The sequence below is a fragment of the Trachurus japonicus genome, chromosome 24 (genome assembly GCF_045865225.1).
Source record: "Trachurus japonicus isolate A0001 chromosome 24, Traja_1.0".
Classification (NCBI taxonomy): domain Eukaryota; kingdom Metazoa; phylum Chordata; class Actinopteri; order Carangiformes; family Carangidae; genus Trachurus; species Trachurus japonicus.
Window position 1 is genome coordinate 5819783 of NC_140930.1, and position 26952 is coordinate 5846734.

Sequence of the window (26952 nt, forward strand, 5' to 3'; positions counted from 1 at the left end):
AGCGTTAGCAAGGCATGTTGAGTCTAATGCCAGGCTCTCCTGTACTACAAAGGTGGCTTAACCCGGCTAGATCACCATGGTAACTTATACTTAGCTCATAACCTGGTCCCTCTGCTATGTTCAGAGTTTCATCCTAAAATCGGTTATAAAAGCACCTCTGTTTCACAATTTATGTAGAATAGGGAGTTCAGGGGCCGTATTCACAAAGCCTTTTATCTTACCGCTAGGAGTGCTCCTAACTCGCACTAAAAGTTTTTATGTAGGAGTTTTTTCTTAAAAGCTATTCACAAAGCCGCTGAGACCTACTCTTACTAAGGATAAATCACTAAGAGCAAACTAAGAGTCACGCCCCTGGTGACGCCCCGTTGCTATGGATTACGTCAATTCTCGTGCACGAATTCGAGGCGCTCAACACGGTGATTGGTTGTTGAGTGCCGGCGGCGCCCCCCTCCCCCTCCCTCCCTCCTCCTCCTCCTCCTCCTCGCCGCCAGCCGCTCCGCTCCACTTTTTTTTTGCTGTCAGGTCCGACGGGGCTTTTCAGACAGCTTCGAGTCCAAACCACTGTCTCTGCTGCCGAGTTGGGCTCTGAACTTTCTGTCTTTCTCTCTGCCATCTGCATCTTTCTGCTACAGTTTTTGTCGCGTATCACTTTCTGCAGTGTGACGCTGTGCAAATGCAATGAGGGTCAGTGCGTCCACTCGCAAAGCAGCCGCTGGTTTTTTTTTCTTCCCACATTTTAATATTAATTTTCACATTCGTTGACAGCCCTAATATTATATGGTGATCATAATAATGATGAGAAAAGAAAATGCATTACCCACATTTGTGGCCTATAGCAGGATTTGAACCCACACTGACAAGTAAGTTTAGTTTATTGAGGGAGCTACCCTATCACGTGAGCTATTACTACTAACAGATGTATGAGTCTAGCGCACCCACCAACCTTTTAAAAATATTTTTGGCTCACATCAGCACGACTGCATCGCAGCGGTCGCAGTTACCTCGGTCCGACCGTTGTGACGCCTATATTGGACAGTTCGTCACCGTCACTCCTCCCGTTTTATAGCGAAAATGTTGGTGATGACAAAAAAAATAAAATAAACACCGACAAAAAGGCACGTTGGGCATCAAAGGGCAAAGGGGCAGGTGCTCCAGCTCCCCCCTCTGCAGCAATTCGCAGTCCTCCATACATTTGCCTGGCTGCAGCCATTTGCGATTCTTTGTGAATAGGTCTTACTGAGTTAGGAGTCCTCACGAGGACTTTTAAGCTCTCCCAGACATAGGAGCTACTTTTAGGCATAAAATACTTTGTGAATTACTCTTATTTTAAAAAACTAGGAGTCCTAAATTTAAGACTGACACGCCCACTTTTTTTAGGAGTTGCTCCTAAATTCGGCCCTTAGGAGCTACTTTTAACCTTAAGATTCTTTGTGAATACGGCCCCTGGTTTACAAGGGTTGGATAGTAGGCTACTCACCCATGATAATTATTTTTGTCTGGATCCAGCCTGTCTGATATCTGTTTCACTGTCTGGGCAGCTCTTGCAGCCTAAATCAGACATTACTGTTGATAAATTCAGAACATATTATCAACAATGAGTCTGTGGATTGATTCATTTAATAAAAATGAAGTGTAGGCCTGTTTGGTCTGTGATGATCATCAGCAAGAATTCAAAATTGATGTTAAAATGCTTTCATAAAATTACAGTTACAGTTTTAGAGATAAACTGCAAGTTTGATCCAAATTATTGATGCTGAGCTGATCTTTATCTCGTTGGATTATCACTTACCACCATCTAGTGGACAGAGGGTAGAACTGCACCATATGATGTGTGATTTATCTAATACACAGGTTAGACTGGTTTTGATTTCACTCTGATGTACTTTAACGTTTGGACAAGTTGTGATTCACTCTCAGATTAAACAGGATCAAACACTTGAGCTGCTTCTTTTCTCCAAATGTTTCCTCTACTCATGAAGGTGGAAAGTGTTTGTAAATCGACCTGAAGTACCTTCAGCAGCCTGGAAAATCTGTGAGTGTCTGATGACCAGTGTCACTTTGATCTCATTGTGTGGTTGTCATGTGTTGTCTCTGAAAGGTTTAGAAAGGTTTCTGCTGAGTGGCTGGTTCAATTAATCTTTCTAATGTTTGCAAGTGTGAATTTCATGAGCAATTTCTATGGCAGTTAATGTCAGTGAATTTGAGTGTGATGTGAATCTATTACTGAAGCTGCAGTAAAGTTAACTGACTGACTTCTACATAGTTTGTTCATTTTGTTTATTGCTCTCACTAGAGTTGACACCAAATTTGTTTGTTTTGTTTGGAAATGTCCCTAAATGTGATCACTATTAATTTTAACTTCACTAAATCATGATTTCAAATTTACATCAGGTAGTATGATTAAATTAATGCCCTTAAAGGGATATTCCAGCGTAAGTTTAACCCTTGGTCCAACGCACTGTAACACCGAGTAAGACCCCCCCCCCCCCCCCCCCCCCCCCCCCGAGAGATGAAGTCTGCTAATCGCTAGCTTCTCTAGCTGTAGCAATGTTAGCAGTGACCGCACCATAACAAACAGCGCAGTATACGGATCCACTAGCCACCCATCAAAAAGTACCTGTTTCTCCATGTCTCTCTCATTGGGTTTCCTTTTTTTTTTACATACAGTCCATGGTTTCCTGCCTCTGACAGTCACCTGACCCTGCTCCTCTATACACTTGTCCTTCATTATTGTACTATTCATGTAGCTTTCCAGTTACACTGCAGTTCATCTTCAATATTTTGTAGCCAACTAACTTCTTCAGCCTTATCGCTTTGTCTTTTCATGTTCTTTGTCTGTTCTCTGTTTGTTGTTGTTTTCCTGGCACAGACTGGGTTTCTGCCACTGGTTAGACTAGTTTAGACAACACCCTGATGTTTTGTTTTGTTTTAGACAAGAACCTCGGAGTTATGAGGATGTGACTCATCCTCAGCTCAGATCACACACAAACACCAGACTGACAAAGGAGAATGAGCAGCTTCGTGTCTCCAGATGTTTTGTCCATACATGAAAGTGGAAAGTGTCTGAAGGTGGACCCGAAATGAGTTCAACAGGTAAGAATCCTATCAATCTGAACAGGATCGCTGTGGTTATGTTGTGTATTATCACAATTTAAATGGACAGTAGAAATATTTGGGGATGCTATTTGTCTGTTTCTTCTAGTCAAATTTAAGTAAATGTAAATGATTTTAGGGTTTTTTTTGTATTTATGTGGTTGGTTCATACAATAGAATCAACAGAGGTTTGATTGTAATGTGAGACAACGTGGTAAGTGAAAAATGCAGGGAATGACAGAACTGGTTGGACAGCTTTGATCAAGGGATTTGTTGTTGGGTTTTTTTTAACTGATGTTCAAAGTTCATTCCTCACATGTAAAGAACAAAAATTTGTATGCAAGTTCCTCTAGCACAATACAGTGACAGTAACAAAAGAAAAGAACTGAAAGAGATGATAGCAAACTCGAAACAGAATCATCTTAGTGTTACTAAGACAGTCTTCTCTCTACTGGAAGCTTATTCCCCTCAGATTAATCTGTTTAGTGTGTCTGATGGAAAGAAGCTGGTTCAACAAGAATTCAGTTCAGCTCATCAGGCTGCACAACTCCTTGAGTGGGAGGAAGAGGCGGGAGGGGGAGTAGTAGCAGCAGTCAAGCGCGTGTGGGGGGAATCTAAAGGCAGAAGTGCTGGAACACTTCTGTCCTCCTTGTTTCTGTTTCTGCTGTTGTGTGTGGTTTTGTCTTTGTCCTCAAGCCAGTTTAACCTCCAGTTATTAGTTATTGTTATTATTTATTTTTAGATATTTATAATCTGTTTTTATCGTATGTGTGTGTGACTGATTCTTCTGTGAGCAGTTTACCACACCTGAATTTCCTTCGGGATTAATAAAGTAAATCTATCTATCTATCTATCTATCTATCTATCTATCTATCTATCTATCTATCTATCTATCTATCTATCTATCTATCTATCTATCTATCTATCTATCTATCTATCTATCTATCTATCTATCTATCCATCAGAGATGTAAAGAGTCAGACCAGGTCAAGCAGCTTGTCTGATGATAATCCAGGTATGCTGTACAGTGACCAGAACTAATGTGTCATGTGTGTCCTGTTGTAATGAAGTCTGTTGTTGTGTTTGTGTGAAGGTGGGGGCTCTGCTATGAATCAGTGTGAGGACAGAGAGGAGGGAGCCCCTCCCTCTAAAACCACTCTGTGGGGGGAACATGAGAGCCAGACCAAAGCTCAGAGGTGAGATGAAGATCTCTAACTGTCCATGACTCTTCTCCATGTCAGGGCTCAGCACGCACGTCACTGCACCATCATTCATACTCACTGTCACATTATCTACTCCATGGTAACTCAGAAAACCTCATAATGAAGGTACTAACAAGAGCTGACCAAACTGTTTTGTCAAATGATAAACTACAGATGGAGGTCAGGTCCGCTCAAAATTCAGCTTTTTCTGATTAAAAAAAAGAGTGTTTGTTGTTTGTTGACATCAGGAAGCAGCAGCAGAGACCGTCACCAGACTCTCTTGAACCCCGCTATGTGTCCATGAGCAGTGACATGTCTATGGATCGCCCTATTGATTTTAAATGTGAAAGGTAAGAATGGAAAACCAAACTTTGTTATTATCTGACTCTCCTGTATCTGAGCAGTGGATCACATAGGTGGAAAACTTCTCTCCATTTTGTAGATATGACTTAACAGGTACTTCAACTTTTCCCTTTTGACACAGACGTGTCAATAGAGGAGAGGTTTTTGTTCAGTACTAGTTTCATGCTACCCTCTGATGGACAATACCTGATTTCTGGGTTTTAATTCCTAACCAGGGAAAATGGGGCAGGTAATGAACTATACATTTTTTTATTTCATTTATAAACACCTTTCAAAGCACTCAAGAACACATTTTACAAAACAGTGATACAAGGGATAAAATACACATTGATTTTAAGTAAAAAGCCACATTATAGCTACATAAATTGCTTGTTACACGCCATGACAGTCAAAAACCGTATGGCTTCCCCAGGGTGCTCGCCTGCACTGATTAACCCACCTGACTATCCGCTAGAGACAGTAAACCACAAGCCTGAACGGATACTGCCACCTACTGGCATAAATGTGCACAACACCCACAAGCCAAACAGAAAATGAACAACCTGGGGGTGTTCAAAGTTGCTAAGAACATCCAGACAATGGTGTAATCTTGAAGTTTGAAATAGTGCAAACTCCAAACCAAGCCCCGACCCGTTCTATCAAGCGAGATCAGCTGGCCAAGCCCACACCAGTCGAGTGCCAAAAGCGCACCGAAGCTTCTCCACAGCATAGTAAAAGGCTCCTTATGGAGATTTATGTCTATGTACAACAAGAAAAGGAAACACTGCTGCTGTTAACAAGGTAACAGAGGAGGTCTGGAACAACACGACTGACAGGCTCAATGCACGAGTGACACAAAGTTCCTTCTGTCTGTCTGACAGAACAATTCAAAGCTTTAAGTCTTCAGCACCATTTCAGCACGCTCCATTCAAACATATTAAAATAAAAACAGCAATAAGGTAAAAGAAAAAAGAAAGAAAACATTTTTCTCACATATTCTGGTTTTTGGATGCTTTTGCAAATGTTAGGGAGGACTTGTAGTGTGATGTGAATCTGACGGAGTAACATGTGCATGTATTGACAATGACTGGCCTGTAGTCTTGGGATGAGCTGAAGCCCATTTCTGTCAATCTCCTGTTTCATAGTGAGGGGTGTGTGACATTTGTGACATGGTAAATTGTTAATATTTCATTTTGTGTGTGTGTGTGTGTGTGTGTGTGTGTAATGGCTCGTCTCATTGTCGTACCACAGTAAAAAATGTGGCTCTAAGTCCTGGCTGGTTGGCCGCCCCTGTTCTAGATAATACTTGGCAACACATGTGAAAACTTGCATTTTGATTGATTTTTCATTTGACGATTCTTTTGTTTCTTCATCAGTTTAAAAGAAAAAGGGTAAAAGCTGATCATTCTGTTGTTGTTTAAGTCTATGAAAGAAACATAGCATTTGTGTGTTTGTTTCTCGTCGTATTCATACAGGAAAACACCTGTAACATGTGTATGTGTGTCTCTTCTCCACAGAGTTCTCCAGGAGACCTCAGAGGTTCTCAGTGATCAGTCCACCAAGCAGCATCACACAGACCTGGACTCCATATTCATGGTGTGTAAATGTTCGTACAGAACTGATGACTACAGCCGCCACAGAGAAATGTTCAACTACTAACAGTCTGATACCGCTCTCCTTTGGCCACAGGGGCTTTTCTGTTTTATAAAACATGTCTGGGCTGTCTCCCATTCACCTATAATGAATTCTAAAAAAATAATAAGAATAAGAATAAGAAGAAAGAAACAAAAAACCCATTTTCATCCTTATGGTTTCTGGAGCATTAGAGCCAAAATAACAAAGACTCTTTTGTCCTCTCAGATCAGCAGGTTTGATTAACCAAGTCTTTCTGTGTAGCTTTGGAAAGAGATGAGGTTGCAGACAGTCCATCAAAGGATTATGTACAGTGTGACTGATGATCTGATGGTTGATCCATGAGTTTATACTGAAAGTGAAGTTTACACAGTATGTTTTTGTTTTTCTAGCTTCTGGAGGAGAACATTGTCACTTTTGTGAAGAGCGAGCTGAAGAGAGTCCAGATGCTTCTGAAACCTGATTACCCAGAATTCATTGCAAATCATGCTAATTGTGATGAGGTGGTGGGTGGTGAGAACAAAGAGCAGGGGAGGAGCAACAGAGAGGCATTTATGAAGATCACAGTGAACTTCCTAAGGAAAATCAAACAGGAGGAGCTGGCTGACCGTCTGGAGAGCAGTAAGAGTTTTTTTCTGAAGATTTAACATGATTTAAGAGAGCTAAGCCATTTACTAATATCACAACGGACAGAGCAAAGTATACTATTAATATCCACACCCTTTAGGGAAAACAAATCTTTAAACATCAACACCATCATTTATACATGTAACTCAATTGTTCTTTGTTCCATTAGCAAGTCATGCTGCAGTTTGTCAACAGAAATTCAAATCCAACCTGAAGAAGAAGTTCCAGTGTGTGTTTGAGGGGATCTCTACAGCAGTAAATCCAACTCTTCTGAACCAGATCTACACAGAGCTCTACATCACAGAGGGGGGGACTGGAGAGGTCAATGATGAACATGAGGTCAGACAGATTGAAACAGCATCCAGGAGACCAGTCAGACCAGAAACAACCATCAGACAAGAAGACATCTTTAAAGCCTCACCTGGAAGAGATGAACCAATCAGAACAGTGATGACAAAGGGAGTGGCTGGCATTGGGAAAACAGTCTTAACACAGAAGTTCACTCTGGACTGGGCTGAAGACAAAACCAACCAGGACATACAGTTCACATTTCCGTTCACTTTCAGAGAGCTGAATGTGCTGAAAGAGAAAAAGTTCAGCTTGGTGGAACTTGTTCATCATTTCTTCTCTGAAACCAAAGAAGCAGGAATCTGCAGCTTTGATCAGTTCCAGGTCGTCTTCATATTTGACGGTCTAGATGAGTGTCGACTTCCTCTGGCCTTCCACAACACTGAGATCCTGACTGATGTGACAGAGTCCACCTCAGTCAACGTGCTGCTGACCAACCTGATCAGGGGGACACTGCTTCCCTCTGCTCGCCTCTGGATAACTACACGACCTGCAGCAGCCAATCAGATCCCTCCTGAGTGTGTTGACATGGTGACAGAGGTCAGAGGGTTTACTGACCCACAGAAGGAGGAGTACTTCAGGAAGAGGTTCAGAGATGAGAAGCAGTCCAGAAAGATCATCTCCCACATCAAGACATCACAAAGCCTCCACATCATGTGCCACATCCCAGTCTTCTGCTGGATCACTGCTACAGTTCTGGAGGAGGTGTTGAAGACCAGAGGGGGAGGAGAGCTGCCCAAGACCCTGACTGAGATGTACATCCACTTCCTGGTGGTTCAGTCCAAAGTGAAGAAGATCAAATATGATGGAGGAACTAAGACAGATCCACACTGGAGTCCAGAGAGCAGGAAGATGATTGAGTCTCTGGGAAAACTGGCTTTTGAGCAGCTGCAGAAAGGAAACCTGATCTTCTATGAATCAGACCTGACAGAGTGTGGCATCGATATCAGAGCAGCCTCAGTGTACTCAGGGGTGTTCACACAGATCTTTAGAGAGGAGAGTGGCCTGTACCAGGACAAGGTGTTCTGCTTCATCCATCTGAGTGTTCAGGAGTTTCTGGCTGCTCTTCATGTTCATCTGACCTTCATCAACTCTGGAGTCAATCTGCTGCCAGGACAACAATCAAGTTCCCTGTGGGCAAGACTGTTCAAAGACAAACCTGAGCCAACAGTCTTCTACCAGAGCGCTGTGGACAAGGCCTTACAGAGTCCAAATGGACACCTGGACTTGTTCCTCCGCTTTCTCCTGGGTCTTTCACTGGAGACCAATCAGAGTCTTCTACAAGGTCTAATGTCACAGACGAGAAGCAGCCCACAGACCAATCAGGAAACACTTCAGTACATCAAGATGAATATCAGTGAGAATCTATCTCCAGAGAAAAGCATCAATCTGTTCCACTGTCTGAATGAACTGAATGATTGTTCTCTAGTGGAGGAGATCCAACAGTCCCTGAGATCAGGACGTCTCTCCACAGATGAACTGTCTCCTGCTCAATGGTCAGCTCTGGTCTTCATCTTACTGTCATCAGAAAAAGATCTGGACGTGTTTGACCTGAAGAAATACTCTGCTTCAGAGGAGGCTCTTCTGAGGCTGCTGCCAGTGGTCAAAGCCTCCAACAAAGCTCTGTATGTGCACATATTTGTTTTTGTTTGATAACTAACAACAACAACAACAACAACAAACATTTTTTTTTTCCTGATTGCTCTTCAGATTGAGTGGCTGTAACCTATCAGAGAGAAGTTGTGAAGCTCTGTCCTCAGTCCTCAGCTCCCAGTCCTCTAGTCTGAAAGAACTAGACCTGAGCAACAACGACCTGCAGGATTCAGGAGTTCAGCTACTCTCTGATGCAATAGGGAGTCCACACTGTAAAGTGGAATATCTGAGGCAAGTGTTTCGCTTAGTGACTGTTGCCTTTGCCATCCGTCACAGTTGTGATCACTGACTTCATCTCAAAACATAACCCTAATCCTGTTAACAGCTGCACAATTAAATGAACGAGTTTCCTGCTTCATTCAATGTGTTTGTGGGGAGCTTTTCTTTCTTTCTTTCCATTCTTCATGTTTTTTATGATACATTAGATTGTATACTTAATCTAACTCATCAATACTTGTTGTTTCACCTGCTGCAAAGTTCATTTTCCTCTATGGTCAGTCATTTCTGTACATTATATGCATACACATATACACACACACACACACACACACACAGGAGGTGTGACTTATATATATATATATATATATATATATATATATATATATATATATATATATATATATATATATATATATATATACATATATATATATCATAATTAACCATGTGTATTTTTTCAGTCTGTCAAGTTGTCTGGTCACAGAGGAAGGCTGTTCTTCTCTGGCCTCAGCTCTGAGCTCCAACCCCTCCCATCTCAGAGAGCTGGACCTGAGCTACAATCATCCAGGAGACTCAGGAGTGGAGCTGCTGTCTGCTGGACTGGAGGATCCACACTGGAGACTGGACACTCTCAGGTATAGACAGATGGACAGACAACAGCAGCTCTCCATTTTTAAATCTCGCTCAAAACACATCTATTTAAACTAGGATATGCATTTTAATTGTTTTTCTTTTGGTGCAGCATTCCTTTACGCCATGTTGATTTTTGTAAACATCTTTTATTTATTGTATTGATTTGATTTATTATCTTTTCTTTATTTATTCTGCTTGTAAGGTGATTTGGAAAGGTGTCAATATTATTATTACTACTACTATTTGTTGGGGTGGAGCTGTCGGGGAGCAGGGAGAGAGACAAAAACAAGGCCAAACCCCTTTCAGCTGTAACACACCAACCATTAAGACAATGTACACTGTTTAAAACATCAAATACCATACCATTTATTCATTGTACTATTTGTTCCACATGGGCTAGACGACCTGGCCTCGTCCAACAAGAAACACATCAGTGTTTCCCCCAGACAATTTGTTAGTTAAGGTGGTGTCTGACCTGTCGATCGATCAAAACCTGGGACTTCTGTCAGGAGAAGAGGGCCAAAAGATGTATCCAAAGAGATTGTGATAAAGCTGCTGTGCAAAGCTGTAGAACAGTAATGTCATTGAGAGGCACCCCATGATGATGGGAGGCTTCTATATACGTTGAAATCTGCAAGTAACAATGTACCTAAGGCAAGGCCCACTGCCACACCCTGAAAACGTACCCACACCCAGGTATACCACCAAAGATTAAAAAAAAAAAAAAAAAAAGGCAAAATAACAAAAGTGGCAAAAGTCTCTCTCTGCCCAACGACTACCTTACAGGGTGCTCTCGTGGAAACTCGCAGGCAGTAAAATCACCAAGACTATATGACACAACAGCTACACAAACACGGGCACATTTACTTCACCTCATGGTTGTTCGATGCTGGACGAGTGTCCTTGTTCGAAGTGAAGGTGGATGAAGTTGATCCTGACTTTGTTTCCTCTTCCAGGTTTGACTATTGTGGACCTCAGAGACTGAGACCTGGTCTGAAGAAGTGTGAGTGTGATTTAGGTTTGACCAATACAAAATCAACAAACAGAATCAGCTGACAAATCTAGTTATAACATTTCATGGACAGTGGAGCCAACAGAAAAGTGATTATGTTTCTCATGTTTTAGACTGTGAGTTTGTTTGAATTTTTAACAAATTTGTTCTTAAGAATAGTTTGTGAATGAGGCCCATTGTTCTTCAAAGATAAGCACATAACGTAAAAAAAAAAAAATACAAACTACAAGAACATATAAACAGTACAAAAATATACTCATCTATCAATAATAAATACACATACTATGTACTCACACATATTTTATGAAAAAAGGGAATATGTGAAATTGCATGCTCACAAAAACATGCCAGAGACATCACATGTCAAACATCAGGAAAAAAGCGCCATACCATAATGTAATATAAGGCAGAGATGTTCACAAGTCTTTTTTTGCAAGTCCAAGTCAAGTCTCAAGTCTTTGGTCACGAGTCCGTGTCAAGTCTCAAGTCTTTGAGGGGTGAGACTTCATCAAGTCTCAAGTCTTTGGTCACGAGTCCAAGTCAAGTCTCAAGTCTCTTCTGGTTGTAATGACCCTTCTATCATCTGCTGCTATCCGGTCTAAGGATACTGCACAGCTATATCTAAGAGATTAAAAGCATTTACTGTAGGTTATTATCACTCCTTTATCTATACAGTATTGATTAGTTGTTTATTATATGATCACTTTAAACAGGATATTGCAATGCAATATGAAGAAAACACATAATGAAAGCTTTCCTTTAAAGGAAACTGTATTCTGAGTCAAGAAAGAATCAAGGCTGCTCTGCCCCTCTGCATTGGCCTTTTCTCTTTTTTTGCTTTGTTGAATTCAGAAAACCCAGATGAACAACATGGAAAATGATTTAGGCTGTTAACTCTTTGAGTGCCAGCCCTTTTATAAAATGGTCAGTGCCATGTGCCAGCGTTTCGGGGCATTTTGAGTAATATTTTAAGACCCAGAGAATATTTTGTACTATGACTCTGAAAACACAAAATAGCTCAAAGGAAAGAGGAGACTCTCTATTTAACTAGGGAAAAAACCATTTGTTTGTACCTTGTTCCATTCTTGATTTATCTTAAGTTGAATAGAGCCTGGTTGCACCAAAAAGACCACTTTTTTTCTAGAAAGCTGAGAAAAATGCATTTTTGTGAAAGAGAGTCTCTCAAGAAAAACTGTGATTTATCCGTTTTAATTTTGGCTTCAAAAACATGTAAGACATCTGAAATTTTCATTTCACATGTTTTTTCATTGTACAAAAAAAAAAACTAAAATACAACAAGTAGGAGTCTTACTCTGCAGAGTGATGCCTGCTCTCCTCCTTCTCCTGCAGTTGCTGCCCCCTCACCCTCTCCTAACCCTCTCCTCCCCCCTCCCCTCTCCTCTCCTCCTGCTGCATCGTCTCTGAAGTAGGGAGGGAGACGTCATGGCGTCTTCAGCCTCTCTGCTGGACGCGGCCCCGGCAGCGACTCACCGCGCTGATCTCTCGGTTTGTCGTCACGTCGGTTAGACAGCAACTGGTGAAACTGACTCCGCGACCCGCTTCCGCTTCGGCATTTTGGTGCTGATCATCTAGATGAGTTTACCTTTCCTGCCTCCTCCGATCACTTCATGCTGGAGCTATGCTAACAGCACCGTGGCTAAGCTTTCCTCCAGCTCCACGTTACACTTGTTCCAGGCTCTGCCCGTTGTTTTTCTCTAGAAATAGAAACTTTCATCAACTTTTTTATCTCCGTACCGATCGCACTCGTCTTCTCCTTCTTCTTCACTTCTTGCTCTGATCTACAGTCTTCTTCGTTCTACGTATCTCAGAAGCCCCAAAATTACTCACCGTGTGCGCGAGAGCGTCCCCATTTACCAGCCGCAGAAAACTGCATTTGACGTATATGTACGTCATTGGCACTCAAGCGTTGGATTTTGATTGACGTACATACGTTAATGGCACTCAATGAGTTAATTATAGGTCATTAGATCTGGATGGTATAGCTCACATCTTTATGTGCAGCAAAACCTTTCCGGAACCGCATGTTTCTGAGAGAAGAACTGGTTATTATTTTTTTAATTAGCTCCGTCAACTCATGGGGGCGTGTCGACGCGTCCAGACTTCCATACGTGCCTTCAGTCATATTTCGCAGCAAAAACATAAATAAACAGGAGGATTTAGCCTACAGTAGCCTGATATGTGCCAGTTATGCAGCAGCTAGTCCCCGTGAAGGAAGGTCTGACAACAAACGGACGTTGTACCTCACATGTAGGCTATGGACGGTGCCGCTATTAAAAAAAAAGGGAAAAAAGGCCGGTTCACAGTCACCTGTCACTCACCCGCAGCTGACTGCGCTGTCAGAGGAGCTCTGCTGCTCCTCTCTCTTTAGACACTGGTGTTTGGCTGCTGATCTAACCTCCATCTGAATAATGTTACCGGCCATGTGGCGCTGCCCGCTAGTGGTGTGTTAATGGCAAAAAAAAAAAAAGATCGTCGGTCGTCCTGTCAGGAGGGAGGCACGAGCCAAAAAAATAATGAGTCCGAGTCGAGTCTGAAGTCTTTTGGGCACGAGTCCAAGTCAAGTCTGAAGTCTCTGTGGGTGCGACTTAAGTGCGACTCGAGTTCGAGTGCAAACTCGAGTCCCAATCTCTGAAAGGCAAACCACTGGATATAAGAGCTGTCTCAATACATAGTATACCAAGTCACCACCACATTTTTGTTATTGAACTGTAATGCATGCTTTAATCATGATTCAAGTCTTTAAAGCAATACTAAAGAACTTTCAGTTTTGGTTGAGTTTGGCGGCGCCTGTGGACCAAAGCGGTAGTGTTTTGCCTGAAGGAAGACTCCATTTCCCATGAACACTAGCGTGAAGCCCTGTAAATATCCTGCATTAAAATTAACAGAAGACATCAAAACTAAGTTTCTGTTTCCAGTGGATCATTTCAAAGTGAAAACACAAATATAATTCATTGCTAAAGTGCCGTTTTGCCTGTTCCCTCTTTGTTGTGACTCGCAAAAGTGAAAGTGAAAGTAAAGTGAGAGTGCCAGAGAAAGAGATACAGACCCACTCAGACCACGACAGAGGTGTCATTCAACTTGTTGTAAGTCGATGTATCATCACAAAAGTTATGAAAATATTTTATGAAGGTTGAAAAGTTACTTAGTGCTGGTTTAAGTGATTTATACCTCTTCCTCCCCCCTTCCTTTTTGCCATCTTAGAAATTGCATCAGAAGCTGCTGTCTCATGAAGGGCAGTCGTTTTCTAGCTTTCTCACTTTCTCTCTCACTATGAGACAAATAAAAATCACATGACTGTTTTCTCTGGTGATTAGCACCTGGAGTTAGCATGTTCAGCTTGAGTCTGTATGGGTTCTCTCCAGGTTCTCCAGCCTCCTCCCACAGTCCAAATACATCAAAGACAAACTCTAAATTGCCGGTGATGTGTGAATATGAGTGTGTGAAACACTGCCAATTCATCAAACAGGCGAGAGAAAAAGTTTGCATATTTTCCAAAACAAATCATCAAATAATTAATGACCATAAGCACAACGCACACCAACCTTGTGCTAATAGGCTACATTCAGCCTTCAACATTTTATCATTAAGTTGTCGTTTCTGCTTTGTTGTTCTCCCTTTGTTTTACCTTAAACTTTTACCGTTTTACTGTTAGCTAATTCATTCCGTGGTCAAGTGGCTTCTTTTTCCGGCAACACAACACAGAAAGGAAGTAGGAAGTAGTGGTCTTCAAAAAAAAGTTCACTATTTAAAACGGAACTATTAGCTCCAAAACAGGCAATATACACATAAAAGTAGGTGAAATTATATGATCTTATAATAAACCCAAATCATGAAATGTATACTGAAATCATGCCAAAATGCATCTAAATTAAATATTTGTTTTTTCAAGATTTACATGTAAACAATACAAGCTGCCCTCTGGTGGGAAAAACGAGAGACAGCAAACACAAAACCAAAATGGGTTTGCTAGTGTGAACCCCAACATTTTTGACGTCTTTATTCTCATGCACCTACTGTTACTTTTGATGTTGTTAGAAATGGCTTGTTTGAATTTAATTTAAATGTAGTAAAACATTATTCACAGTACAACATAATATAAAATATAAGTTTGAATGTTTCACTTTCATTTATTGTCAGTGAAGTTGTTGATAAATGAACAGATGATAAACTGCAGCTGTGTTGTGTCTTGTTCTCTCCATCAGACGCCTGTGAACTGGAACTGGACATGAACACAGTGAACAAACACCTCAAACTGTCTGACAACAACAGGAAGGTGACATGGGTGAGAGATCAGTCATATCCTGATCATCCAGACAGATTTGACCACTGGCCTCAGCTTCTGTGTAGAAATGGTCTGACTGGTCGCTGTTATTGGGAGGTTGAGTGGAGAAAAGAGGTGAATATATCAGTGAGTTACAGAGGAATCAGAAGGAAAGGAGACTGTGTGTTTGGAGGAAATGATCAGTCCTGGAGTTTGAGCTGCTCTGACAATAAAGGCTACTCTTTCTGGCACAATGACACAGAAACATCCATCCCCTCCTCCTGTGTCTCTGACAGAGTAGCAGTGTATGTGGACTGTCCTGCTGGCACTCTGTCCTTCTACAGAGTCTCTTCTGACAAACTGATCCACCTCCACACCTTCAACACCACATTCACTGAACCTCTGTATCCTGGGTTCTGGATCAGTTTTTGGTCCTCAGTGTCTCTGTGTCCTCAGTAGGTCTCACTGTCTCTCCTGAGGACAGAAACTCTGCTGACTCTAGGTCAGCTGCTGAAGTCAAAATTGACTCTGTTCACTATCACACACTCTGTACTGTGAAGCAGATCTGTCTGAAGACTCAAACAATAAACATTTGTTTGTCCAATTTCATCACTTTGATAATCAAGACTAGCTCTTCAATCACACTTTTGTAAAATGATTTTTATTCTGTAATTATTTTTGTCTCACTTCACTCTGCTGTTGTTATTTTCTAGAACTCTGGATCCAACCTGTCTGATATCTGTTTCACTGTCTGGGCAGCTCTTAGTGACACTTGCAGCCTATATAAATCAGACATTACAGTTGATAAATTCAGAATATATCAACAATGAATCTGTGGATTGATTCATTTAATAAAAATGAAGTGTAGGCCTATTTGTTCTGTGATGATAATCAGCAAGAATTAAAAATTGATGTTAAAATGCTTTCATAAAATTACAGTTACAGTTTTAGAGATAAACTGCAAGCTATACCAAACTTCAAAATAAAACTTGACTATTAGCCTATATTATAGGACCCATTCTAAAGCGTGTTCCCCACTTTTCTGCACAATACAAAACTGCTACCATTAACAACATTGTAAAAGACCAACACCACACATTTAGGCCCAACTAACTGGGCCCTCACTGCTGCTGCTGCTGCTGCTGCTGCTGCTGCTGCTGCTGAGATGCACTGCCTGCCACTATGGTGGGTGGTGGTGGTATGTGTTACAGTTCATTTGGGTTCTTATAATAAAATAAAACTCTTTGAGTTAATATTGACTAGTTGGCAGCAGCTTAACTTTACTGAGAACGTCAGGTGATGAGATAATAACACAGGCATCAGCAATCGAACAACAAACTTGTCAGCCTAGGTCTGTCAAACGATACCAGAGTATAATATCACAGTATCGCGGCAAAGATACTCAGTAGATATCACCTGTCTTTGATCACGGTATGTGGTGTGTTTCATGCGCGAGCTACTGCGCATGTACAACTCATAAGGAAAGTCTGCTGCGTTCAAAACAACTCGGAAGTCAGAAATCCCAACTTGGAAATGTCCAAGACTGATCCACCTCCACACCTTCAACACCACATTCACTGAACCTCTGTATCCTGGGTTCTGTGTCAGTCTTGGTTCCTCTGTGTCTCTGTGTCGTCTGTCTGAGAGTCTTTGGCAGTGAATGTGGTCTCACTTTGAAGCTTCCCAATGTGCAGGCTTCACCTCACATCTCAGACCTCAAAGCTCATCCTTCCAACATGCACCACACTTGTGTCTAAAACTAAAAGCTGACAGAGCCTGCCCAGTGTCTGCTCAAAAACTATTGGACAGAAGGTCCAGCTGATATCAGATGAGCTCCCTCCATCTCCAGTTTCAAATCTAGGTTTTTAGTTCACTCACCTTCTTGTCCATTGTCATAAATATCTGCTTCTTATTTTCCTCCTTTTAATGCATTTACATGACACCTATGTCATTTTTACATTGTTGTACTGTATTCTTTTGTGTCACCAACTTCTTTAGTGTATTTTAATCGTCCTTTGTACAGCACTTTGGTCAAAGATAAAGAGAAAATGTGCTTGTTACTGTATTGGTAGTATATGTTACCCTTTCTCCACCAGCTTGTGATAAAGCATTTTGATTTAATCTATTTAAACCTGTTTTTAATGCACAGTTTTAGTCTGTTCTTTAAGCAAGCTTGCATGCACCCTTAATGTTGGAGCTCAGGGAGAAATCAGGTTCCCTCCAAATAATGAATGCAGAGCAACAGTGTCTGAAGAAACTACTTCACCGTTATGCCGTGACACATACAATATGGTTCGACAATAGACAGTAATACAAGAGAAGTGAATAATCAGACATAGAAAGTGACATAGAATCTTTTTTTAATAGTATAAGTGGGGAAAAATAATTGAAATAAGGTCTGTAATATTTTCCTGGAAAAAAATAAATACAGACCTATATGGGGAAAAAAAACCTTATGGGCTTCTACTCGTGTGTTGGTAATTGTCTGCAGAGCCATGTATTTGCACCTAATTTAGCCTGTATGTTGACATACTGTATATGTAGCTGGCATTCATATATTACAGTAAATGTTTGGTTTGCACCATCTAGTGGATAGACTGAAGACTGAGTTTCTGCCACAAGTTATACGTGGTTTTGACGTCACTGATGTTTTTTCCAGATAGGTGCCCTCATGAGGGCGTAACTCACACAAACACCAGCCAGACGAAGGAGAATGAGCAGCTTCTTTTCTTCCAAATGTTTCCTCTATGAAGGTGGAAAGTTTCTGAAAGTCAACCTGAAGTGATTTAATCGGGTGAGAATCCTACCTGAGAAATCTGTAAATGCCTGAATAGGATCACTGGTCACATTGTGATGTATCATTTTTTGACTGGGAATTATAAATAATTATTAATGATGATTAGCTGGTTTAGGATTTCTGTTTTTATTTGGTGCTTGCTGTTATAAATATTCTCAAGTCTTGATGAAGAATGATTTCAGGTTAAGCTGCATGCTTTATTTTAAGTGAATCTGATGCAGAACAAGCAGCAGTTTGAGTTGATCTGAGCTCACGTGATCACAAACCAGTAAGAACTAGTCTGAGAACTTGAGTAAACTTGTCTGAGGTGCATTTTAACAACAACCAAAAACCCTGCAAGGATAAAAAAAAAATAAGATTCAGCTCAAACACAGACACCAGGACTGGCGAGGAAAATTAGAAGCCTCTTCTCTCTAAATGTTTCTACTTGGAATTGGAAAGTGTCTGTGATTCGACCGGGTGAGAATCCTACCTGAGAAATCTGTCTCATAAGCAGCATCACACTCTATTGTATCACTGTTTGACAGGACATATGTTTCTGGATGATCTGTTTAATGATTCAGTTTGTTATTAAAGAGTTTTATTCTTTGGTTTCCCTCTGAGTTAAAGCAGATTGGTTTGAGAAGGATTTTCATGTTTTCCTGTTGGAAGTAGTTTGATTGTAACCTAAACTCGGTGATCAGTGAAGCATTCAGGGTGTGTCAGAACTGGTTGGGACAGTTTGAATCAACTTGGCTGAAACACATAACAATCTTGTGACTCAGATACACAGACATAATGTGACTGAAATGTAATTCCCATGATCTATGTGTCCAGTTCAATGATTATTTTTCTACAAATGGATTTTACAAAGAATAGTGTGAAGGAGTAACTGGTTGGCAGAAAGTAGCTAATAAGTTGCTATAGAACATTCAACAGTTTGCATTAAAATGTGGTTAAAGTAATTGTTAAAAGGGAATGGCACACACACAGTAGGACACCAGCTGCACAGTAGGTGGTGCACAAGTTTGGTGATACAATGGATTTTTATCTTGTCAGTGACAGTGTGGTAGATAATACACTACAACAGTTACAGGTTGAAACATTTTCAGTGGCATGAAGTGCATGAAGGGGCTTTTCACAGATCATACTGTCCAAAACTTTGAGGACTTTAATTCTCAACAGTTCTTAAAGGAAGTTCCAAAGGTTCTGCTGCAGAATTGGGGTTGTGAGATACGTAGAAAAATAAGACCCACCTTAAGGTGTGGCCTGTACAGTAACAAAGACAATTCGCACCTGTTAAATTCTTAAATTGTCCAGAAAAAAGTGGTGTCTTTTTGATGGGAAAGGTTACTCTTTTATTTTGGTAAAGGGGTTTTCAGATAAATTCTGATTCCCTCACTTATTAAGTGATCATGTGAAATGGTAGGTTTTGGAAACATTTTAACAAAGCCTTGCAATACAATGAATACATTTTGAAAAAATGAATGTCAAAAAAGTTACTATGGGGTAAATGTCCTCTTACATGGTGTCAGTAAATACATATTGGTGGTGCTATAGTGAGAGAAAAAATAGTTTGTACATCCATTTGTTGGACAGGAGAGGAACGAGTAGATTCGCAAATATAACATTTTTTTTCTTCTTTTTTTGTCCTAAAAGGTCACAGGACGTAATTGTTGCAGCCATTGAAGATTTTTGTGCAAGTATCTGTGTGCGGGGGAGTCTGTATATTTGGTGGTGCTATTCTGAAATTAACAAAAACTGAAAAGCATTTAGAGGAAATTTATTGAGGTGTTACATTGCATTATGTAAAAAAACACACACAAAAACATTTGGGCCACTGTACCACTTTCATGGTGCCGGTAAATGCATTTTGGTGGTGCTAGAGTGAAATTTGTAAAATAAAAAAAAACAACGTATTAACGAGAGTTGCACTCCAATTATACTAAATTAATATACTAAATTTGAGAGAGAGGTTTCCTCATCAGACCCTTTGAATGAGAACATTTGTCAGGGATTCCCCTGGTCAGTTATGAAACCTTTTAAAAATCGGTTGTTGTTGTGATGTGTTGTGTGTGTAGGTAGGGGCTCTGCTATGGATCAGTGTGAGGACAGAGAGGAGGTGGCTCCTACCTCTAAAACCACTCTGTGGGGGGAACATGAGAACCATACCAAAGCTCAGAGGTAACTCACACTCACTGTCACAAAACTAGTAATCAGATATAATAACTTAAAATCAACTATTAAAGGACAATTCCAGGCGAATTCAACTCGGGGGTGTATTTTCATATCATTTTAGGTCTAAAAGAATGAATCTGAAGATTTTCAGTTTAATCGCTCCTGTTTTGCGGTAGCTGCGTCTGTCCCTGCATCGCCACGGCAGCAATGAATGGGAGTGGATGTAAGTTCCGCTGTTTAGGCTGTTTCCATCCCTCAAAGCCGCAATTTTTTCCACAGACAGCATCAGATGGCTACTCAAACATGCACCGAGAAGTTTATTTACTTCAAGCAAGCCAACATGTTTGTAAAACTAGATCTAATTCAAAGTCTCCCGGAGTCTCGCGCGAGACCCAGTTGCCGTGCGCGGTGTGTTCACATGCAGTGGGAAAAGCTACCGTTTGTGTCATAAACACAGGAATATCAACTCTTTAAGATCTACTGCCAGAATCAATGGAGCAAAATCTGAGTCTCTTCTGACCTGGTCTAAGGCCATCGAGCATATTCAGAAAATTAACGCATAGCTTCTATGATAATTATTATTATTAATTTATTTAATATTTATCCCTTTTTTTTCCTCTCTCTCTCTTCCTCTAAATTCTAGGGTTGTCTAACCCTACAGGCCCTGTTTGTCTTGTTTGTCTGTGGTTGTCTTTGTTTTTGTGTATGTGAGTCTTGTCTGTGAAGTATTTGTTATTGCTGTGTGGTATCAGAGCATCTTTTTACAATTTTGCTCTGGTTCTGTTCCCCTTTTTTATTTTTATTTTTTTTACTGTGGTCTTGTTTGTTAGTACTGTTTATCGTTTATTTATCACACTCCCTTGTGCCCTGTATTATTCACTACGTTTTTTGTTTTCTTTCCTAATGTTTTGAGGAATTAAATAAAATTTTGATAAAAAAAAAAAAAAAAAAACTCTTTACTTGCTTCAAGTAAAAAAAACTTCTCGGTGCATGTTTGAGTAGCCACCTGACGCTGTCTGTGGAAAAAAATGTACACTTCAAGCAAGTAAAGAGTTGATATTCCTGTGTTTATGACACAAGCGGTAGCTCCCATTGCACCTGAACACACTGCGCACTGCAACTTCGGGCTCGCGCGAGACTCCGGGAGACTTTGAATTAGATCTAGTTTTACAAACATGTCGGCTTGCTTGAAGTAAATAAACTTCTCGGTGCATGTTTGAGTAGCCATCTGACGCTGTCTGTGGAAAAAAAATGCGGCTTTGAGGGCTGTAAACAGCCTAAACAGCGGAACTTACATCCACTCCCATTCATTGCTGCCGTGGCGATGCAGGGACAGACGCACCAACGCAAAACAGGAGCGATTAAACTGAAAATCTTCAGATTCATTCTTTTAGACCTAAAATGATATGAAAATACACCCCCGAGTTGAATTCGCCTGGAATTGTCCTTTAACCACCAACCACTGATTAATCAAATGATTAAATGAAGTCAAAATTAAATCTTTGTTTATTGTTTTATATCAGGATGCAGCTGCAGAGACTAGACTCTCTTGAACCCAGCTGTGTGTCCATGAAGAGTGAAAGGTCCATGGATCGTCCCATTTTCTTTAAAGGTGGACAACAGTCTGCTGAACCCAACTGTGTGTCCATGAAGAGTGAACGGTCCAAGGATCGTCCTATCTTCTTTAAAGGTGGACAGCCTGCTGAACCCAGCTGTGTGTCCATGAAGAGTGAACGGTCTATGGATCATCCTATCTTATTTAAAAGTGGACAACACTCTGTTTATGGAAGGTAAGATTTGAAAACTAAACTTTGTTGATGTTGGACTTTTAAAAGAGGAAACATGTCTTGGTCCAAAGCTTCATTATCTGCTTTTGTACGGGACTACCTTCTTAGTTAGCTGCTCATGTTCTGGTGGATTTTTTTGACAGCATTTGTTTACCAGGGGAAGAGCTTCTCTTTGTACTGTTTTCAACAAATTTGATCAGCTGAACTTCACTGTGTATGTCACTGTCATGACCCTGTTGTTTTCCTTGTCTTGTCTGTTTAGTTTAGTTCCTGTTTTATTTTGAAGTCCTTGTCCTGTCTTCCTGTGTGCGCCCTGCCCTTGATTACCTAATGTGTCTCACCTGTCTGATTGCACCACCTGTGTCTCGTTCCCTCATGTATTTAACCTCAGTGTTTCCCTTTGTCCTTGTCGGTTCATTGTCATTTGTCCACGTCCTTCCATGGTGTGTTTTCTATGTTCCTGTGTCAGTTAAGCCTGGCAAATAAAGCCTTGTGTTTATTCAAGTCTGCATTTGGGTCCTGCATTCCCTGAAAACCTGACAGACACAGTGAGTTCTGATTACAGTAGTTGCTTGATGAGTGTACACACACGTTTTAATTGGACCACTTTATTCCACGTCCATGTAAACAGTGAGGTTGGATTTTCCTCTCAGAATGATTATAATCAGCTTGTAGAAAAAATGCACATGTAAACATGGCTACTGTTGTAGTTGTCGAGGGTCTGCAGTCAAAGATACAGTATGAATCCAAAGTGATCTGTGATCTTAACTTCTACTTATGAGGACATTCAAACTTTAAATTTGTCAGCCAAGCCAGACTTGTTCACACCTTTGAACTGGGCCTTGGCTTCATGTGTGGTTGACCATACAGTAGCTGTGTCGCAAGCCTGGACTCAGAGGTTTTGCAAAGGGTATTGACTGGTTTCTCTCCCACGTGTAATGGGTAGAAAGAAGTGGACAATCACTTCCCCAAAAGGTGTCAGGTATCTGGCAATCTGATGCCCTGATGCAAAGGACTTTTGACACTGTAAAGTCGCCCATGGATTGTCTGTCAGAGATCTGTTCCACTAAATTTTGGCTCATAGAATCAACACTTTTACACTGTTTTAGTCATATGATCAGAATTGCAGCTGTATTTTTAAATTGAAAACTTTTAGGCCACTATTCAGTTACTGTGGTGTTACTTAAGTGTTGCTTAACTTTGCAACTTCTGTGAACCATTTTTCATCTTTATTTCTTTATTTATCTTGAGTTATGACTGAGTCATCTCATCTGCCAGTCAGTTTCCATCCTCGCTTTATCAATGTTGGAATTTAAACCCATTTAGTAATTCATTTCCCCGTGATGTTGATCTTTTCTCTGCAGAGCTCAGCAGGTGATCTCTGAGGTCCAAAGCAGTCAGTCTGCCCAGCAGCATCAACCAGACCTGAACTTGATATTTATGGTTTGTACATGTACAATCACACTGTTACTGTTAAATTATATAAATCACAGATTTATTGTTTATTTTTATTTATTATTTTTAATTTTTAATTGAAATGTTCATTTTATCAACTGTTCCAGCTGCTGGAGGAAAACATTGTCACTTTTGTGAAGAACGAGCTGAAGAGGGTCCAGAGGGTCCTAAGGCCTAAAATGGAGGATGAGGAGATTGTGGATGGTGAAGATGAAGAGCAGAAGAGCAGCAGAGAGGCATTTCTGAAGATCACAGTGAACTTCCTGAGGAGAATGAAGCAAGAGGACCTAGCTGACTGTCTGCAGAGTAGTAAGAGGATTTCTCTAAAGATTCAACATGAGCCGCGTTTCCACTGCAGGAGTTCCTGGTAAAAGGAGGGGGTAGGAACTTCTACAGGAACCGTCCTCTCACTCGGCCCTCTCGGTGGCCGTGTATCCACTGCAGACAGGACCGACCGGGCTCTTATGGCGACGTGCAACAGTTTCGATCATTGCGTGGTCGTTGTGCAGCGTTTTTTTTTTTTTACTGCTCTTGTTGTTGTTGTTGTTGTTGTTGTTGTTGTTTTCTGTCAGTATAGACGCTTTCTTAAAAAAAAAAAAAGCCATCTCGATCGTCACGTAATCCCGCGATCGCCTATTTACCACTCTTTTTTTTTTTTTTTACCAGGCCTACTGCTACTCTCGTCTTTTACTGAGTTATTCTCTTTTTTTCGGCCATTTTTCCGTTTTTAGTAACGTTGGGTTATAAAAATGCATTACTTTGGGGCTTTCTCTTAGCGTCACATGATCCTGCTTTGAGTCTGACCAATCAGCATCAGAGTAAAATCTCAAGCCCCACCAGGATGTCTTCAGGGCCGATCCGAGTACCTACCCCCAGGCAGGGACTCCGTTCGGCCCTGTAAAAGTTCCTGTAAGTGGCTCTGTGGGGGAGGTTCCTGCAGTGGAGACACGCACCAACGGGGCTGGCCCCATAAAATTACCCCAAAGTTCCTGCAGTGGAAACGCGCCTATGTTGGAGAAATGAGACATTTACTGACATGAAAGGGGGAAAAATCTTTGAAAGGAAATGTTTAAACATAGTTTTTGTCATGGATTAATTATTCTTATTTGTTGCTTGTTTGTTTAGAAAGTCATGCTGCAACTTGTCAACGTAAACTCAAATCCAACCTGAGGAAAAAGTTCCAGTGTGTGTTCGAGGGGATCTCTAAAGCAGGAAACCCAACTCTTCTGAATCAGATCTACACAGAGCTCTACATCACAGAGGGAGGGACTGGAGAGGTCAATGATGAACATGAGGTCAGACAGATTGAAACAGCATCCAGGAGACCAGACAGACCAGAAACAACCATCAGACAAGAAGACATCTTTAAAGCACCACATGGAAGAGATGAACCAATCAGAACAGTGATGACAAAGGGAGTGGCTGGCATTGGGAAAACAGTCTTAACACAGAAGTTCACTCTGGACTGGGCTGAAGACAAAACCAACCAGGACATAGACTTCACATTTCCATTCACTTTCAGAGAGCTGAATGTGCTGAAAGAGAAAAAGTTCAGCTTGGTGGAACTTGTTCATCACTTCTTCACTGAAACCAAAGCAGCAGGAATCTGCAGCTTTGATCAGTTCCAGGTCGTCTTCATCTTTGACGGTCTGGATGAGTGTCGACTTCCTCTGGACAACACTGAGATCCTGACTGATGTGACAGAGTCCACCTCAGTCAACGTGCTGCTGACCAACCTCATCAGGGGGAAACTGCTTCCCTCTGCTCGCCTCTGGATAACCACAAGACCTGCGGCAGCCAATCAGATCCCTCCTGAGTGTGTTGACGTGGTGACAGAGGTCAGAGGGTTCACTGACCCACAGAAGGAGGAGTACTTCAAGAAGAGGTTCAGAGTTAAGGAGCAGGCCAGAAAGATCATCTCCCACATCAAGACATCACGAAGCCTCCACATCATGTGCCACATCCCAGTCTTCTGCTGGATCACTGCTACAGTTCTGAAGGAGGTGTTGAAGACCAGAGAGGGCGGAGAGCTGCCCAAGACCCTGACTGAGATGTACATCCACTTCCTGGTGGTTCAGTCCAAACTGAAGAAGATCGAGTATGATAAAAGAGATGAGACAGATCCACACTTTAGTCCAAAGAGCAGGAAGATGATTGAGTCTCTGGGAAAACTGGCTTTTGAGCAGCTGCAGAAAGGAAACCTGATCTTCTATGAATCAGACCTGACAGAGTGTGGCATCGATATCAGAGCAGCCTCAGTGTACTCAGGAGTGTTCACACAGATCTTTAAAGAGGAGAGTGGCCTGTACCAGGACAAGGTGTTCTGCTTCGTTCATCTGAGTGTTCAGGAGTTTCTGGCTGCTCTTCATGTTCATATGACCTTCATCAACTCTGGAGTCAATCTGCTGTCAGAAGAACAAAAAGACTCCCTGTGGACTAAAGTATTAGGAGGAAAATCAACACCCTTCTACCAGAGCGCTGTGGACAAGGCCTTACAGAGTCCAAATGGACACCTGGACTTGTTCCTCCGCTTCCTTCTGGGTCTTTCACTGGAGACCAATCAGAGTCTCCTACGAGGCCTAATGTCACAGACAGGAAGTAGCTCACAGACCAATCAGAAAACAGTCCAGTACATCAAGAAGAAGATCACTAAGAATCTGTCTCCAGAGAGAAGCATCAATCTGTTCCACTGTCTGAATGAACTGAATGATCGTTCTCTAGTGGAGGAGATCCAACAGTCCCTGAAATCAGGACGTCTCTCCACAGATGAACTGTCTCCTGCTCAATGGTCAGCTCTGGTCTTCATCCTACTGTCATCAGAAAAAGATCTGGACGTGTTTGACCTGAAGAAATACTCTGGTTCAGAGGAGGCTCTTCTGAGGCTGCTGCCAGTGGTCAAAGCCTCCAACAAAGCTTTGTATATGCACATACATCCATCTGGATATTCATTTCTAATTTGGTCAAACAACACATTTTTTCGAACTGGGGTGTTGTGTTTTCTTCTTTAATTTTCAGACTGAGTGGCTGTAACCTCTCCAAGAGAAGTTGTGAAGCTCTGTCCTCAGTCCTCAGCTCCCAGTCCTCTAGTCTGAGAGAACTGGACCTGAGTAACAACGACCTGCAGGATTCAGAAGTGAAGTTGTTGTCTGTTGGACTGGAGAGTCCACGCTGTAAACTGGAATCTCTCAGGTTTTTGTTTTGTTGAATTTACAGATTGTGACCTGTATTTACAATATTTGTATGGGAATTTATTTTTCTCAAAATCCTTTTTCAGGCTGAAACACTGTGCCATCACAAAGATAAGTTGTGAAGCTCTGTCCTCAGTCATCAGCTCCAAGTCCTCTAGTCTGAGAGAACTGGACCTAAGTAACAACAACCTGCAAGATTCAGGAGTGAAGTTGTTGTCTGTTGGACTGGAGAGTCCACACTGTAAACTGGAAACTCTCAGGTTTTTGTTTTGTTGGTTTTACATATCGTGACATATTTGTATGGGAATTTATTTTTCTCAAAATCCTTTTTCAGGCTGAAACACTGTGACATCACAAAGAGAAGTTGTGAAGGTCTGTCCTCAGTCCTCAGCTCCCAGTCCTCTAGTCTGAGACAACTGGACCTGAGTAACAACAACCTCCAGGATTCAGGAGTGAAGCTGCTGTCTGTTGGACTGGAGAATCCACACTGTCGACTGGAAACTCTTAGGTAGGGTGATGTTTGTC

General features: G+C 41.3%; 1 protein-coding gene and 1 pseudogene across 5 annotated transcripts in view; both read left to right on the forward strand.

The window, feature by feature from the left end:
* Nucleotides 1–15662, forward strand: part of LOC146961222 (protein NLRC3-like) — a 43314-nt pseudogene extending 27652 nt beyond the window's left edge. The window contains exon 5 of the transcript XR_015035168.1: nucleotides 15503–15662. The product of XR_015035168.1 is annotated as a protein NLRC3-like (transcript). The remainder of the gene's footprint in view (nucleotides 1–15502) is intronic.
* Nucleotides 1–26952, forward strand: part of LOC146961223 (protein NLRC3-like) — a 141747-nt gene that overhangs the window by 1868 nt on the left and 112927 nt on the right. The window contains exons 1-13 of one of the 4 annotated variants that reach the window (XM_085770298.1): nucleotides 2957–3093; nucleotides 3552–3631; nucleotides 4059–4108; nucleotides 4187–4289; nucleotides 4544–4645; nucleotides 6155–6233; nucleotides 6662–6890; nucleotides 7066–8869; nucleotides 8955–9128; nucleotides 9578–9751; nucleotides 26255–26428; nucleotides 26514–26687; nucleotides 26762–26935. In XM_085770298.1, the coding sequence (XP_085626424.1) occupies nucleotides 3588–3631; nucleotides 4059–4108; nucleotides 4187–4289; nucleotides 4544–4645; nucleotides 6155–6233; nucleotides 6662–6890; nucleotides 7066–8869; nucleotides 8955–9128; nucleotides 9578–9751; nucleotides 26255–26428; nucleotides 26514–26687; nucleotides 26762–26935 (3281 nt within the window). In that variant the 5' untranslated portion in view covers nucleotides 2957–3093; nucleotides 3552–3587. Of the gene's footprint in view, nucleotides 1–2956; nucleotides 3094–3551; nucleotides 3632–4058; nucleotides 4109–4186; nucleotides 4290–4543; nucleotides 4646–6154; nucleotides 6234–6661; nucleotides 6891–7065; nucleotides 8870–8954; nucleotides 9129–9577; nucleotides 9752–10705; nucleotides 10753–21678; nucleotides 21788–25816; nucleotides 26157–26254; nucleotides 26429–26513; nucleotides 26688–26761; nucleotides 26936–26952 lie in introns of those variants that run through there. The other 3 variants (XM_085770299.1, XM_085770300.1, XM_085770295.1) reach the window with 3 other exon arrangements.